Source organism: Myxine glutinosa, chromosome 10 (genome assembly GCF_964187855.1).
Source record: "Myxine glutinosa chromosome 10, kmMyxGlut1.1, whole genome shotgun sequence".
NCBI lineage: Eukaryota > Metazoa > Chordata > Myxini > Myxiniformes > Myxinidae > Myxine > Myxine glutinosa.
This window is the reverse complement of record NC_136270.1, coordinates 508435-526254: the sequence shown is the minus strand read 5'-3', so window position 1 is coordinate 526254 and position 17820 is coordinate 508435. Positions and strand designations below refer to the sequence as shown.

Below are 17820 nucleotides of genomic sequence, written 5' to 3'. Positions count from 1 at the left end.
CCATCCAGAACGAAGTGATAGAGATCATTGGTGGCCAGATTAGAGATGGACCGACCAGGTGTTTGAAGGAGGGAGGATTTTTTACCATCATATGCGATGAGGTTACGGAGCTTCATTCCAACCATGAAAGTCTCAGTATTTCACTCCGGTTCCTCGACACCCTGGCCTCACAAACTTCAGTTAAAGAAGTATTCTTTGATTTTGTAGAGCTAGAGAGAACTACTGGGGAAGCTATAGGAAAGGCCATCATAGATTGTGTATTCAGAAGAGGTGTGGACATCAGGAAGGCAAGAGGGCAAAGCTCTGACGGTGCATCATCAATGGCGTCATCCAGAATCGGACCTCAAGCGCAGATGAAAGCTGTCCAGCCTTTGGCGCTCTACACTCCCTGCAACAGTCATGTGCTAAATTTGTCTATCGCAGCAGCGTGTACACTATCCATGGTTCGCAATACGATTTTTTTTTTTGTATACCGAATCGAGGCTCGTGAAAGAGCTGACATTTATTTCACAAACAAATCAACCAGACAAACAAAATATACAAAAAGAGGGAGCGGAAGAGAAGATGGGGAGAGAAGGGGAAGCACACAAACACAACATTTGAGGGCAGGGAGATGTGTGGGAGGGAGAGGGCTTGGGGGGAGGAGGCGTGGGAAGAGGGGGGGGGTGGGGGGGGGAGGGAGAAGTATAAAACACAAGGACACCAAGGACTTCCAGGACAGAAGTTGGTATTTCAAAAAAGTGGATTTGGGGTGAAATTAACGGGGGTAGAAAAGATCAAGGTTTTGGATGGGGGAAGATAAGAGATGGTGGTGAACAGATGTTTTAAAGACCTGGAGGGAGGAGTGGGATTGAAGAGAGTGAGGGGGTTTGTTCCAGAGGTGGGAGAAAAGAGGAATGAAGGAGTGAAGGTGAGCAGAGAGTCTTGATTTTGGCAGTTTAACCATAAGAGGGTTGCAGGCAGATCTTGTGCGACCTGCAGGAATATTTGGGGGACAGAGCCCAGAGAGAGCTGGGGGAGCAAGGCCGGAGAGGAGTCGGTAGAAGACGGAAAGACCACCAACCTGCCTGCGGTGAGTAAGTGAAAGGCCCTCGGAGGTAGCTTCATCGTGGGAGATTCCAATGATTCTGAAAAATTGATACCATTAATGAGCTTTATAGATTTTTTAAGAACTCACCCAAGAGACAACGGTACCTTGAAAAGACCTTATCTGAGCAAGAAGAGGAAACCTCAGCAAAAAACACTGAAAGGTCTGTGCAAGACGAGGTGGGTGGAGACACATACATGTTACGAGACAGTCGAAGAGTTATATCCATTTGTCTGTATTTGTTTGGACAGGATTGTAAATCCTGACGGTGATGAGAATTCCTGGGGGTGGGACCATGATAGACTCGTGTCTGCACAGGGAATTCTGAGTTCACTGACGTCTTTTCAGTTTGTTGTTGTATTCATTACGGTGAAGAAAAGCCTACATACTTTAAAAGGTCTTGCCCACAAGCTGCAACGCAACGGCATGGATGTGCTGGGGGCATACCCTATGATTGACGACAAGAAGGACGTGCTCACTCAACTACGGTCAAATGATGAAACTGAATTCTCTCTGTGGTTCGATCACGCTGAGGCCATGATAGAATCTGTAGGAGGTGATGTCACAATGCCGAGAGTTGTAAAACGACAAATCCATCGTCCAAACACTGCCGCCAATACTTCCTTGCTCTTCTACCTCAGAAACATGTCCATGTCATTTCTCGACCACCTCAGCCAGGAAATGGACACCCGATTCTGTGCTGAAAATCAGGAAGGTAGCGATCTGTTTCTGCTGATGCCATCTGCAATAATCGCCGATACCTGCGACATTCCAGCCCTACATCAGAAGCTGTTGCGTTGGAAAAACGACATGGAACATCCCACATGACTGATAAATGAGCTTCGAGACTGCAGATGTTTTGGAGAAGGAAGCCCAACAACACGCTTCCAATCACATTCATGGATTGTTTCTGCGCAGTAGATGGAGACGAATTACCATCCATCAAAGTCCTACTCCATATTGGATGCACCCTCCCTGTAGGCTCCTGTGAGGCCGAACGCTCATTGTCTTGCCTGCGTCGTCTGAAGACCTACCGTACCTAAGAAATTCCATGGGAGAAAGTCGGATGGCATCTCTGGCCCTCATGAACATCCACCATGACGTCACCATATCCGCACATGATGTGTGTGACATTTTCATTCAGAAACACAAGCGCCGTCTATTCAAAAATAGCATAATTTACGATTAATAAAATAATTCACATTCCGCTGTCCTATCTGATCTGTTTTGTGGGGAGAACCCCCTGCCTTGATCTTCACAACCTCGGTGCATGGCGTTGCCGGGCTTTGTGGGGAGAACCCCCTGCCTTGATCTTCACAAACTTGGCGCATGGCGATGCCGGGCTTTGACCAGCACACAGTCTGTCATCGCCATCATTTCACACTATGGGAGTGCACAGGTCTTTTATAACTACTAGTGAGCCCGTTGGTCCAAATGGACCAAATTTTCATCGGCTTTCATGGCCTTGCAGCATACCTGCCTGCCATAGTGCTTGAGTTGGAATAAATGCTTACTAAATATTATCATTGTTTTTGTTATTTATTTAGTAATGAGAATGGCATTTCATGGAAGGACCTATTAAGCTGCTCTATACACCTTAACATGGCGTGTTTAGAAACATGGGAATTCTTCTGGATTCTTTGTAGTTAATTAGCCTAATTAACTCAGGAGATCATAACAATCATTTCGCGAGAACTACACAAATCAGAAATTACATATCAGAAAGCTCCAGTAGAACTACACAAAAAACATGCCTGACACACACACACACACACACACACACACACACACACACACACACACACACACACACACACACACACACACACACACACACACACACACACACACACACACACACACACACACACACACACACACACACACAATTCAGCAATTTATAGCAGAAGGAACAGTCGGGCAAGTCGTTTCACCAGTTCCTCGGTCTGACCCCATTAGTCATCGCGAATCTGCTGAACTGTTGGACCAGGGAAGAACACAAGGAGCTGCAGAAACTTCCAACAACGCACGAAATGCCGTTTCTGACGATCAATTTTTAAAAATTTCGTGGGGAAAGCCCATCAGACTCCCCTTCACCCCCCCCCCCCCAGCGCTATAGTTTCATGCACGCCCCCCCCCGTTGAAATCCCTGGATCCACCCCTGCCATCAATATGTATGCAGACACGGTTACTTTACCTTGGACATGCTGCTTCTACTCTCCCAACAATAGATGGATGCTGTCGATGTCATACATTTGATCAGGGCCATCTCTGTAGGGATAATCGAGTTTTCGATGCATCCTGTCCTCCTCTTGAAACATTGCCTCTGGCATTCCAAGGTAAACACTCTTGGGTTACCGACTTCCTTTCCTCTCGAAGCCAACATCTAGCTCTCAACGGAATCCTTGCATCTCCTCTCCCAGGCACGCCTGGAGTGCCCTATTCTAAGACAGTGTTACATGCCCAATCCTATTCCTAATCTTCAACAATGATCTCTGGAAAATCCTCATTATCTCTGCCAAATTCAGCCTCTGCTATGACAGCCCTCACCCTTCAAATAAGTAGGCCGCAGCCTCTTCCCTCTCTTAAGCTGTTCATAAACTTGGAATGTCTTTTAATCCTGAGAAATCCCGCACATACTCTCTCCCTCCGAAAGGACAATACAGCAAACGCATCCATTTACTTTATGAACCACCCTCTCAAAGAAGTTCAATCACTCAAACTCAGGGGTCCCACTCTCAGCCATGATCTCTCTTGGGCATCCCTGGGCATGGGGCATCCCCCATTGTGCAAAGTCCTTCCTTGGCACAACTGAAGTCCTATCCAGCTACCTGGCTTTCATCCACAGCTTGATGGAATAATTACCTTCCGTTCAGGCTGGTGCTCTTGCCTCACACCTTGCTCAACTTGATGCTGCAGAAACTAAGGCCTTCGAGATCATTGGAGATTCCACGGAGCTTGAAGGGTTTGCTTTCCAAAGACAAGCTAAGCCTATGGGCCTATCACTTTGCCATTGCTGACAAGTCAGTTGTCTCCGTATTCTTCCACCTCTTTTCTGGTCTTGCACCCTCTGTGCGCTATACCTCCAAGCATCTGCTGGAAGCACGCAGTCCACCAGCAATCCCCTTCTGATAAAACTACCTAAGTCCAGGATCACTGCTCACCTGCACTCATTTGTTCCTCTTTCTCCACCTGTGGAACCAACCTTCACATTCTCTTCAATCTCATTCTTCCCTCCAGCTCTTCAAGGCAGCTGTTTCCCACCATCCCAGATCCTGATTTTTTTTTCTACCCCCATCAACTCTCCCCAAGCCACAAGACCATGATGTTTGTACTGTCAAACCTTCCCCTGCATACTCTAAGCAAAACCACTAGTTCAACTCATTCAACTCAAGAGAAACGCACATTTCTCTCATTATAGTACGATGCCGAACACCGTCATAGATAAGCAATCAAATGAAAGTGGCAAGAAAATTCAGTCAGAGAAATTGCTGGATTGGAAGAATCTTATTTGCTTTTATTGGCTTACACAACAACGAATATCCGAATGCAAGGCCCAAGTGCAAAGTCGTTTATAATGCAGTTTCGATTTGCCCGATGATAATTTCAACCTGTAGGAATTAATTTACAAATTTTATGAAAAACCCTGCTCCAGATTCACTCGCTCTGCATTCCATTTAACACACTGGGATATATATCGGACTATTGCACCTCTGAACAACTTATGACCATACATTTCCATGCTCAACATAAAATGCGCTTCACCCGGAGAATGAATGAATGAATGAATGAAAATGAAAAAATGAAATTTTTTTTTTGAAAAATGAAAAAATAAAAATGAAAAATAAAAAAAAAATGAAAAATTCATTCATTCATTTCCATGCTCAACATAAAATGTGCTTCACCCTGATAATGAATGAATGAATGAATGAAGATGAATGAATGAAAATGAAAAAATGAATTTTTTTTTTGAAAAATGAAAACAAAATGAAAAATTCATTCATTCATTCATTTCCATGCTCAACATAAAATGTGCTTCACCCGGATAATGAATGAATGAATGAAGATGAATGAATGAAAATGAAAAAATGAAAATTTTTTTTTTGAAAAATAAAAATAAAAATGAAAAAAGATGAAAAATTCATTCATTCATTCATTACCATGCTCAACATAAAATGTGCTTCACCCGGAGAATAATCAAAATAAATTAAATATCAGCTAATAATGCTTCTGCACATTCAAAATACGACGAGCATTTTTACAGAACAAAATATGAAAAGTTTGTGCAGCTTCAAACTTAACGATCCGAACGAAAACCGAGGATCCAAATCCAAGTCCAGGTTCATGCTTCAAGTTTGGGATTAAAACCCAGGACCCTCAAAATCACAAGCTCAAGCAAACTCGTGTGCCGATTACAAACCTGCTCTTAATTATAATATTCTCAGGAATGCAAGTTACACTTTAAATAAGCTTATCACAAGCTAAAAAAAAACAAGTGCTATCGATTATGGAGGAAAGGGCCGAACAACAAACGAACGAACAAGGGCCCTCGCAGTCTTGCCAATGTAAATTGGATGATGCAAACTCTATAAGAGTTACCTTTGTTTCTGAAAGTGAATAAAAACAAAAGTTGAAGTTAACTAATGTATACAATGTGTTACAAATATATCAATCGCTATGAACTTGGTTACCAAAGAGTAGGCCATGCGACATCGTGACTGTGGTGGTGTTGCTTGCAGCACCATATTTGATTCCCTTTGTAGCAGAGGGACACAAGCCCTTTTATGGATGGTTTGGTGCGAAACAGTAGGATGAACATTAGTGGATTTGTCCGGTCTCCTTGACCACATCCTCATAAGTCGGTGGCGGTGGATACAGGGACACCCACCCACTGTGAGAAGGTGTGGGCCCGATGTACGCGTTCGGCTGCTGAGCGGGGTTTGTGGATGCTGTGGCCGTATCGTAATCCGGGATTCTGTGTGGCTGCGAATTGAAGGGGTACGTGGGCATCTGGATTCCTGTGAAAGGTACTGGTCCAGCATAGTAATATGCTCCAGATAGTGGTGCATCTGCAAACAGACACAAACATGAAAATCTCTTCCTGGAGTTAACAGGACAATCAAGGGGCTAATTTGTCACTCTGTACATCAAATGCAGATAGGAGAATAAAAGCAGCAGAATAGACTAATCTTGTTTTTGAATAATCAACGAAATATGAAACAGGATAATAAATAATTAAATTGATATATGTCCTCTGGAAGACCGTACCGGTGCTCTGCCACCTGAGCTATCTGGGCGACCCTGACTGAGCACGCAATTTTCCCACACATAAGATTGCCACTCTCTTTCAGTCAATGCTTCCGGGGCACTCGCTGCCAACCATAGGAGCACCAATGCCCTGATCACTAGAGGGTCTTCCTTCAATTGGGGGGGACAAATCCATGTCCACTACTACAAATACCTGGGTTCGATTCCTGGTCTGGGCATGTCATTTTCCCCACATATATCAATTTAATTATTTATAATCCTGTTCATCAATTTAATCGTTTCACTATGCCCCCAGTAGTTTATGATAAAGGACATGGATTTGTTCCACCATTGGAGAAAGACCCCCTCGTGTTCAGGCCGTTGGTGGAAAAAGTGGCCATGTGGAACCACCACCGCCATGTGCCATGTGGAAAAAGTATGGTTGGAAAGGAGTCTCTCCCCCCCCCCCCCCCCCCCGAAGTACCAGTCCCAATCCCAATGTTCAACTGCAACATTCAATGGGAGAGGCAAGGAACAAAACAAAAACTAGAGCGAAGTCACTGGCGCTCCATCACAAATCCCTATGCTTCCCACATAAAGCAAAAAATATGTCAAAGAGTTCCACCAGGAATGACCCAATATCAAATTTTGATTTAATTTCGTTTTCCTGTTTTGATATCTGACCCTAAATGCCCAACCACTGGGATCAAGTCAGGAAAATTGTTCCATATTTCATGCATTCCCCCAATATTCATTGCATTTACAGTTTCATTACAAAATGTTAAAACATGCCCATAATTGCATTTCTTGGTATTTGACCTTCGACCCCACCCAAGATGTGGGCCAAAAATGCCTTGTGGTGATCATGACGACCAAGTTTGGTGAATGTTTACACAACCATTCAAGAGGGGATAGCATGGCAGAAGGAGCAGATTACAATACAGAACTAGAACGGCACTCGGCAGAGCGCATACCTCTGCCACACTGAACAGTTTATGTTTTGTATCCCACTGATAGGCCAGATCTAGATTCGGACCTGAACCAAAATCTCATCAGATTATTCTTGTCACCAAACCAACTCGTCCACCAAGTTTAGTCGTAACTCGTCCATAACTTTTTAAAATATCATGTTATATACAGTCACGTGAAAAAGTAAGTACACCCCATGTAAAGTTTTGACTTTTTCAACATATTTCAACATACAGCTATTTGATCTTCATTTCAACAATATTGACAGATAAAGGTGATATAATATAACAAATATCATGAAACATTTACATTTTGTAGTCCATTGTATGATTTAAATAAACATAAATGCAAATTCCGCATCTGGAAAAAGTAAGTACACCCTTGGCTCTAATAGGTGGTATTGCCCCCTTTGGTACCTCAAGTAGGTGTTTCTTGTAACTGTCTACCAGTCTCTGACATCGACTGGGAGAAATTTTTGCCCACTCCTCCATGCAGAGCCTGGTGTTGGCTCAGCGGTTAGGGTGCCGGCTTGGGATCCTAGGATCCTGGGTTCGAATCCCGGTCGATCGCTGAATTAACGCCAGGGGGGTTGACTCAGCCCGTCATCCTTCCGAGGTCGGCAAATTGAGTACCAGCTTGCTGGGATGAATGATCTCGGTGTGTATCCAGGTTTAGAATAGGTACACAGTATCCCTGCGCATCGTAGGAGCGTGACCAAGGGTTGGCGTCAGGAAGGGCATCCGGCCATAAAAACATTGCCTCAAACAGGGAACCATGATTGTCATGGGGCCCGCAAGGCTAACCCCCGCTCTAGCGGGGGAAATGGCCTTAAAACGATCATTCATATTTCATTTTCCTCCGTGCAGAATTCTTTCAGCTGTGCGATGTTTGAGGGGTTTGTTGCATGCACAGCTCGTTTAAAATCCCCCACAACATCTCGATGGGATTTCGATCCGGGCTTTGACTTGGCCATTCCAGAACCCTCCATTTCTTTCTTTTCAGCCATTCCTTGGTGGATTTACTGGTATGTTTAGGGTCATTGTCATGTGGCAAGGTCCACCTTCGGTTGAGCTTCAACTTTCCGACAGATGGCCTCACATTATCCTCAAGCACCCTCTGGTACAATGGAGAATTCATAGTGGATTCTATGATGGTGAGCTGCTCAGGCCCTGATGCAGCAAAGATGCCCCAAACCATAATATTTCCACCACCATGCTTTACAGTTGGTATCAGGTTCTTGTGGTCAAATGCTGTCTTTGGTTTTCGCCAAACATGTCTTCTGGTACTGTGGCCAAATAGCTCTACTTTTGACTCATCTGTCCAGAGCACATTGTTCCAGAAGTGCTGGTCTTTGCCTAGGTGTTCATTGGCAAACTTCAGTCTTGCCCTGATGTTCTTTCTGGACAGCAAAGGTTTCCTCCTGGCACACCTCCCATGTAGATCAAATTTGTGCAGCCTCTTTCTAATGGTATACTCGTGCACTTTGACATCAACAGTGGCAAGAGCTACCTGTCGGTCCTGTGATGACATTCTGGGGTTCTTCGAGACTTCTTTCAGCATCTTGCGGTCTGCTCTCGGGCTAAACTTGCTGGGGCGGCCTGGCCTGAACAAGTTGGCAGTTGTTTGGAATCTCCTCCACTTGTAGATGATTCTCCGGACAGTCGAATGATTGATTTCAAATTGTTTGGAGATCTTTTTAAATCCCTTCCCAGACTCGTAGTCATCTATAACCTTCTTTCTGAAGGCCTCAGAGAGCTCTTTTGATCTCGGCATGGTGACGCCACACACTTAAACAACAGAGAGCAAACCAAACTAAATGTCTGAGGTTTAAATAAGACAGGTTCCTCCAAGATCCTCTCTAATGATGTTCTAATCATTTGCACCTGAGCTGGTGCACCTGTTTCTAATTTTAGGTATTTGAAGTCGTGATAAATGTAGGGGTGTACTTACTTTTTCCACATGCGAAATTTGAATTTATGTTTATTTAAATTATACAATGGACTACAAAATGTAAATGTTTCATGATATTTGTTATATTATATCACCTTTATCTATCAATATTGTTGAAATGAAGATCAAATAGCTGTATGTTGAAATATGTTGTATGTTGAAAACAGTCAAAACTTTACATGGGGTGTACTTACTTTTTCACGTGACTGTATATCTGTGCAGTGTCTGTGTTGTGTTTTGTTGTGTTGTCTTGTCACTGAATTACTCCCTCAAACTTGTGAAATCGTACCAAATTTCTGGTATGCACATATCTCTCCCGTCGGTATGTCCTAAGGGTATTTTTTGAAAAAATTGCCAATTTTTTTTTTCAACTTTAATTGTTTATAAAAGGTAATATCACGTATATTACAAATACATTTGTGCAAAATAATTGTTTGAATTTTGGTGTCAATTTTTGGTGTAATTTTTGGTGTAAACCATGACAAAACAGCAACTCAGGTACAGTCATTTATCGATATATCTACATATCTGGGCAGTGTCTGTTGTCACTGAACTACTCCCTGAAACTTTTGTTTCCGTGGTTGTGAAGTGTTTTTAATAACGTGGTGGTAGTTTTGAATCACGTGGTGGTGAGGTATTTTGAATTACGTGATGGTGAGGTGTTTTGAATTACTTGGTGGTGAGGCGTTTTTCATAATGTGGTGGTGAGGTGTTTTGAATTACTTGGTGGTGAGGTAAAGTATTTAACACACAACACAACACAACTCAGGTACAGTCATTATCCTCAGCTAAAATAAGCCCGCTCCCCAGTAACGACGCGCGGTGAGGCGAGCGTAGCGAGCCGAGCCAAGCTAGTATATATATATATATATATATCCTAATAATATTGACCAGTCTGGTTGAATAACAAGTAAACAACTACCACCCCCTTCCCCTACGTCTAACTTTACAAGTGGTCTCACATTGAACAGACAAGTAACAACAAAATTGCAATAAATTTTTGGAACGCGTTCACCTTGCAAAACTGGGCCGATTTGCAATAGAAATGTTCTTTTCATGGCAAGTAATCACCACTTTCTCTGATCTAGATGATCTTTTCTTTGAACCTTGATTGGTGCTATTGCACCTCCCAAAGACAGAGCAGCTAAGTTACCCTAGGCTCAACATCGAACAAACTCAACAAATTCATTAAATTTTGAAATCCTCCAAGATCTAGTTATATGCATGCATACATGCATAGAGTTGATCAATGGACGAAATCTTGAAATTTCGAAATATATATTATTTCTTGAAATATTGAAATATATATAATAATGTTGATCGAATATGCTAAAGGCTGCGGGAAATGAGAAGATGACGTTTTGAGTGCAAAACCTTTAGTCTGAGCAAAAGAGCCTCTTTTTTCACCGATGAATAATGCAACACCTGCAACGACAGCTCCCCATTGCATTCCACGGCGGTTAGCACATTTCGATCAACGTCCTATCGATGGCATCCATTCTTCCGACACTGATACTAACTTTCACAACTGTCTAGTTTTCCATGCTTCGACTAAGAGCACTAAAAGCTACAATAAAGCACATGGTACCGTTTCAAGCAATCAGAAGATTGGCAGCAACATTCAAAGGATTATTGAAGCATATCTAAAGAAGACTGGAAACACGACTGATGCTGGAATTTTTTTTAAAGGTAAAATTTCAATACGAAGCAGAAAAAGAAGGCCTAAGGGCATGTCTGTGAAGGCCTAAGGGCAAATCTTTATGTCTAAACAACATGGAATTCATTGGGTAGAAAAGCACACGATACAAGAAAAATATTTTGCAATGTCGTTTGCGCCCCCAAGTGGTATTAGGCCGAACAAAGAAAGACTTGCCTACCTCTGCTGCCCGAATCAGCCTGGCGAGTAACAAAGAGTGGGGGCTGTGCAGTTATTCCATGAGTACCCAGGAGTCTCCTTTTTAACCACATGCCAGAGCCACAGCAAAAAAGGGTGCCCAGTAGCAAACAGAGCCTGGAAAGCAGATGCACACACAACTCGTGTACTCACAAACATGGGTGTCCACATTTGATGAAAGAAAAATCCAATGGAACGACAAATCAAAGACAGTAGGTGGAATTGCATTTCACATTTTGTAATCTTACCAAGGGTAACTATTCATAAAATAATTGTAACAAAATTTCAACCTACCTATAAATAGAAGACTTGTAGAGTGCACTCAATAATTTTGTGGTTTAGGGTGGGTTAAGGGGTTGGAGGCTTTAGGGGAGGATCAACGGGACATTTGTCCAGGGTCCAAGCTCCAAGGGGCCCACAAAAAACATACGGTACATTAATTTATTTATAAAGCTACTATTATTCATTCCCATGTCTCAAAGTTAGCAAAGAAGGAAGACAATAATAATTCAAGGTCTAAAACAAATAACCCAAGGTTTAATTAAAAACACAAAGTAATTCAGAACAAACGAATGACATACCACATGAGTCACGTGACCTTTTATCGAAGGATCGGCATCATCAATTTTCAAAATGACGCAATCACACAACCACAAATGATGAAAGTAGGCTGAATCCTGTAGGTGATGATATTGTTGCGGATTTCCCGAAGCCCGTTCCACGTTACAAGAGGGGGATTAAACCCCTTTCCCCCCTGGGTCTTCGTGTCCACGAGGCCGAATAGTCACTTCCACAGCAAGCATGAAAAAGGGTATCGGGTCGACGCCGCACGTACCTTTAACCCACGCTGCCATGAAAGCGGGGACCGAACCTCGCACAAACCACGCTTAATAGGAGTACGCCCGAGTGGTATGCGTATCACGTGACCCGTGCCGTTACTTTTATGGAACCTGATTCGAGCGGTTCTAGTCGTACCATGCGAGGCCAATCAATGGAAGGGACGGGAACGGTCAAATAAGAGGAATAACACAATTTATTTACACAATGTACAATGATTCAGGAATAGGAAAGGGAACACAGAGCAGAAGCTTACCAATTTAACTTAAAATCCCAGACACAGGGGCCACTCACGCACACGGGGAGAAGAAGAGAAGAAGTTCGCGCGCCAAATGCGCTTTGACGTCGGTCGCTCGGGGGCAGCTCGCCCGGTGTGGCCCTCTGGTGGTCACGGCATGTATGCAGGAGAAGGCAGACCGGAGGAGATCGTGCGTTTGTGGCCGGCAGGGGTCGTCTTCTCGAACGCGTGATTAATACGTGCAGGGCAGAGCAAGTTAGAGTGCAGGGCATGGGGCAAGTTCGTGTACAATCACGATAACCGGCAATGCAATCGACTCGTTCTCTTGCACGTTCTCTCTCTCTGACTCAATCAATGCCTCGACCTGAACTCCAACTCCGACTGAGAACTGAGGTGGGGGCTCGGAGCAGGGTTTATGGCTCCGCCCCGGCCTTACTCGAATGTTCCAAGCCCCACCTCTCATCGCCGTGGTTAGCCACTCCCCTCGAGCCCTGATTGGCGGCTCATGCTTACCGGCCACTCTATCTGCAGCGCCTCCCTTCGGCCTTGCCAGACTTGTTGAAGGCCTACCACGTGGCATTTCCAGCCCAAAAGACCGCCCTACTCACAGGCCTGCTCAACGCAAAACTAACACAGAAAAGGACTATGCTTACATTCACTAAGAAATAACTGAACTATCGCGAGGCTTCATGTTGTGGTGCGTCTACCTACGAGGGGGATTATCCTTTATTCCAAAACCACAACACTACACCCCTCTCTCACCAGACTCGTACCGAGTCGAACCTACCAATGGAACGACCAGTAGAGCCTGACATGCAAAATTAATATTACATTTAAATGTGACACATAGGTGTGGTTCCCCCTAGCATTTATTCTGACCCATGTGTGCGACAGTTTTAGCACTATATATGTCCCTCCTATTGCGTTGAGCAGCTACCTAACAGTTTCACGCCCACAACTACCCGAGTATTTCCGGAATTTCAAACTAAACACATAGCCGGTGGGCACATTCTTATATTTACAAGCATAGAACTTAACTTTATTTACAATGCTATGACCCAGGACCTGTACTTTTGGCGGAGAAGATTAGAGGGGAGAGAAAACACAACAAAACACTCAATGTGGCACTTGCTGCTTGCATCTTGCTTCTTCTGTGTGCGTCTAACAAACCGGCTGGCCCCCTGACCGTCCTACAGGCCATTTGAAGCATCAGGGCCATCTAAACTTGCAGAACTTCGTTATCCCTAGCACACAATAATAAGTGAAAATGCTTTTATTTGGCCAGCAGGGCCGTTCTCACGTGGTCCAACTGCGTGGCATCAATGCCACTCAACCAAGTGGTCCAAAGGTGCAAGATGATTTTGCAGCAAGATGCTGCACAGCAGAGGTGTGAGGCCACAAGGCTTGTGGTCCTTAAGTGTGACAAGGGTGCAGCAAAAGGACATGGCAGCAATGTGCTGCCACCATAATGGTCCTGGGGCGGGGGGGAGAGACAAGGCACAACAAGCAAGCGGAAAAGACGCAGCGGCACACATAAAAACAAGGTGGTGCGGCGTGAGGGACGCGGAAGAGCGGGCAGAGCAGGCTCGTCCATAACCGTCTGTACCCCCCACCGTTGGCTACACTACCCTAGCCCCCCTTGTATTTAGAATCCGTCACTACGTCTTGTCTCCCATATCCCCCTCTATACCACATTCGTCTCCCAATTCCTCCCAAGAAGGAAGGGATGGAACAAACACAATGTCTCATTACGTCCTGACGCGTCTTACTTTCCAATCGTTCACAGAGCCTTGGTGTGGAGCTCGTTCTCCTTGGTGAATGGCCGTGGATGGTGTGAAGGGATTTCTCATCCTAACTACACTAATGGCATTACTCTTTTACACTACCCAGGGTCATACCCTGCCAATCGGCCTCTTTAAACTATGTGGTTCGAAGAACCTGAATTCTCATTGCCCACACTGTGGTGCCCTCCGAATTTGGGTCTCACACCCAACAAATTTTCAGTCTGTGCTCTCGCACAATTTTGTGGCTGGGTCATGTGGCCCTACCAGCAGGTCTACCTACCTGCGCACCTCCGCCACTGAAGCCGCAACCCGAGCTTACCTGCTCCTTGCGACTACCTAATAGGAGAAGACCCTCCCTGGCTCTTACCCCCTCTGTGCCCACTTTGGCATCGGGCAACCCGGGTCCTCTCCTGGGATCCTCGGGCCCCACTCACACTACAACTACCCTAACTGGCTCCCAGAGCCTACCTACGGCCTCACCTGGCCAACAAACTACCAGTGGTGGAGTGCTCCAATAACTATACTCACCAATTAAGCCACACGCACAGCCATTCCACAGACTACTGCACCCAACAAAGCACTTCTTTTCCACTACTCGCACCACAGGCGTCAATATCCATACAATTTACCTACGCCCTCTACCTGGCTTTACAATACCCACCCCGGGCTTTCATGAATGGGTTCCACTCTCCCCCATTCGATCCTTCGCACCATGCATTCCCACACCTTTTACTTCCACACCAAGCATTCCACACCAAATATCTCGCACACCATTTATCTCACACACCATTACTTTCCACACACCTTTTGTTTACACACCATGCAATTCGATTCACACTACCACACAACTCCGGTTATTCTCAACCACATTTCACCAAACACAGAGCATCATATATCTAACTAATTTCCCCTAAACTCGTGCTTTCACGTCGTCCCTTTAAACTATGCACACCCTGTTCTTTATGAACCACCGAACCTCTCTACGTCCCCTCTATAGGTCAGGTGTCTACTTAAATCTTATGTCTCTAAAGTCTTCTAGTTCCCTAACATTATCCTAGCCCTCCCTCGGCTAGCTTCGGTGCCCCATGGAGGCAACCATTGCTGGCACCCCCATGTGCCTAACACTGCCATCCCCATAAACTAATGCTCATGCCCCCCCCTCCCCCGGGCGAGGAATGGTCAGGACCATTCCCCCACGTGGGGTACACTACTCTCATCATTCCGCTAAACTATGAGCATCTCCAAGTGGATGTACGTCATCACAGCTCGGCCTCGAAGGGCCGAGCGATCCATGCGGGTGGTTGGTCGCCTGTAGGTGGTGTCCATCCGGCATTTTCGATCCAAGGGGGGAGGGATTGATGGGCCCAGGTTCAGGGCTCCATCCCTGCGCGGGGCCTCGTGGTCCCATGCACGGTGACCCAACCGGCCACGGTTGGAGCACCTCACCCGACAAGGTGCGCGGCTCCGACAACTCCTACCTCCGCTTGAACCCGGCCGATCGGCCTTGCCGCCATACGGCACCAACCATACAGTGCGGGGGCCGGAGCCACGGATCGTGCATGCTGGTCCTTGTGAGACCGACGCGGCACCGATCCCCTCCGGTCCCTGCAGCACACAACTTACGGGGGCTCACATATGCTACTCGTCCCGCTAAGCTCTACCCCCGCTCCCACCCCCCCCCCCCCCGGTTGGTGTCGATGCTTGAGCCGCGTCCTCACACCTCGCGACCCACTCCACATTCGCACACCCAGGTGCCCACACGCCTTCCACACACTCTGTTACACACTCTTCCCTCACACAGTCCGGTGTGCATTCTCCCTCACACTCCATACTCGTACACTCTGGTGCACACTCGTCTCTCACACACTTGGCCCTCGCACACTCCGGTGCACACTCGGCCATCGCACACTTTTTCCACACCCCCAGGTGCGCACTCACGCTCATACTCCGGTGTGCACTCCTGCACACGCTCTGTAACACACTCTGGTGTGCACTCCTGCACACACTCTGTAACACACTCTTTTCCTGCACACTCCTCCACACACTCCGGTAAGCACTCTCTCTCATACCGCGTACCTCTCTCGCTCCACGCGCTCCGTACCAGTATCACTCGCACACCGCACAATGGGCCCATCGCGAGCGCCCTGGTCTCACCTCTGTCCCAAGCGCGCCGAACACCCGTTCGCGCCAAACACATTCGGGCCATTTTCACTACTCACCTCGGAGCTCTCCTTCCGCGCCAGCACCTGCAAACCTTTTGTTGGGTTAGCAAGCCCGGCATCACGGTGCAAACACAGACTTTGTTCACATTCCATCTCTTTCTCCCGCGATTTGCTCCCTTTCTCTCCTGTCTCTTCAGCCCCCATTATTACTTTTTCTATTACGACGATCGTTGGCGCCCCTAAAATTTCTTTTTCCGATTCAGCTTTCGCCGGCGCCCCCAAAATTTTATTTTCCAATGCGACAATCGCCAGCTTCTCTACACCCCGCGTCGCGACTCTCATTGCCCCAGTCAACTTGGCTGGCCTCTGCTCTACCTCACTCTCCGCACCACTTCACCCTGTCATGTACCACCGCGAACTCCTCGCTCTACCTGCGCCCAATGTCCTCCCTCATTTTTTTTAATGTCCTTTTTTTTTACTCTGCCCTCATCTTCTGCATATCACACCTGGATTCCTCCCTTAATTTTTCCATTTGACCACCCATTTTATTCATGTCATCCCTTTGGGTGTCCATTTTGCTTTCCAATCCATTTTTCATTTCTTTCAATTCCTGGGTGGATTTCTCCCCCTGGGCATCCAATGTTTCCTTCAATTCGCCCTTCATTTATTTCATGTACGCCATCATTTGCGCCACAAGTAGCGGCATGTCCAAACCCGCTGGCACCGCGGCCTCGGCGTTTGCCGCCACGTGCGAGGCGCCGCCATTTTATTCACCTGCTGCCGCCCCTACTTCAACTTCCTCCTCTACCAACTGCTCCTGTTGGTCCTGGGCCATTAATTCCTCTTCTTCTACCCCCACCGGCATTTGACCGCCATGGCCAGCCATGGTACGAATATAAATTTTGATTTTACAAACTAAATTTCGTCCACTCGTAATTTTGAGTGCGTGAAGCGCACTCTAGGTCCAATTTTCCCACTCCTGACACCAATTTGTTGCGGATCTCCCGAAGCCCGTTCCACGTTACAAAGGGGGGATTAAACCCCTTTTTCCCCCTGGGTCTTCATGTCCACGAGGCCGAATCGCCACTTCCGCAGCAAGCATGAAAAAGGGTATTGGGTCGACGCCGCACGTACCTTTAACCCACGCTACCATGAAAGCGGGGACCGAACCTCGCAAAAGCCACGCTTAATCGAGTACGCCTGAGCGGTATGCGTATCACGTGACTCGTGCCGTTACTTTTATGGAACCCGATTTGAGCGGTTCTAGTCGTACCATGCGAGGCCAATCAATGGAAGGGACGGGAACGGTCAAATAAGAGGAATAACAATTTATTTACACAATGTACAATGATTCAGGAATAGGAAAGGGAACACAGAGCAGAAGCTTAACCAATTTAACTTATCCCCAGACACAGGGCCCACTCACGCACACGGGGAGAAGAAGAGAAGAAGTTCGCGCGCCAAACGCGCATTGCCGTCGGTCGCTCCGGGGAAGCTCGCCCGGCGTGGCCCTCTGGCAGTCACGGCACGTTTGCAGGAGAAGGCAGGCAGGAAGAGATCACGCGTCTGTGGCACGGCACGGGTCGTCTTCTCGAACGCGCGATTAATACAGCGCAGAGCGCAGGGCACGGGGCACGGGGCAAGTTCGTGTA

At 46.3% G+C, this 17820-nt stretch overlaps 1 protein-coding gene across 1 annotated transcript in view; it reads right to left on the bottom strand.

The window, feature by feature from the left end:
* Positions 1–4579: 4579 nt before the first annotated feature.
* Positions 4580–17820, bottom strand: part of VOPP1 (VOPP1 WW domain binding protein) — a 36168-nt gene continuing 22927 nt past the window's right edge. Inside the window, exons 5-6 of the mRNA XM_078786209.1 lie at positions 11131–11264; positions 4580–6156 (exon numbers count right to left, since the gene is read on the bottom strand). Of these exons, the coding sequence (XP_078642335.1) occupies positions 5906–6156; positions 11131–11264 (385 nt within the window). The 3' untranslated portion in view covers positions 4580–5905. The remainder of the gene's footprint in view (positions 6157–11130; positions 11265–17820) is intronic.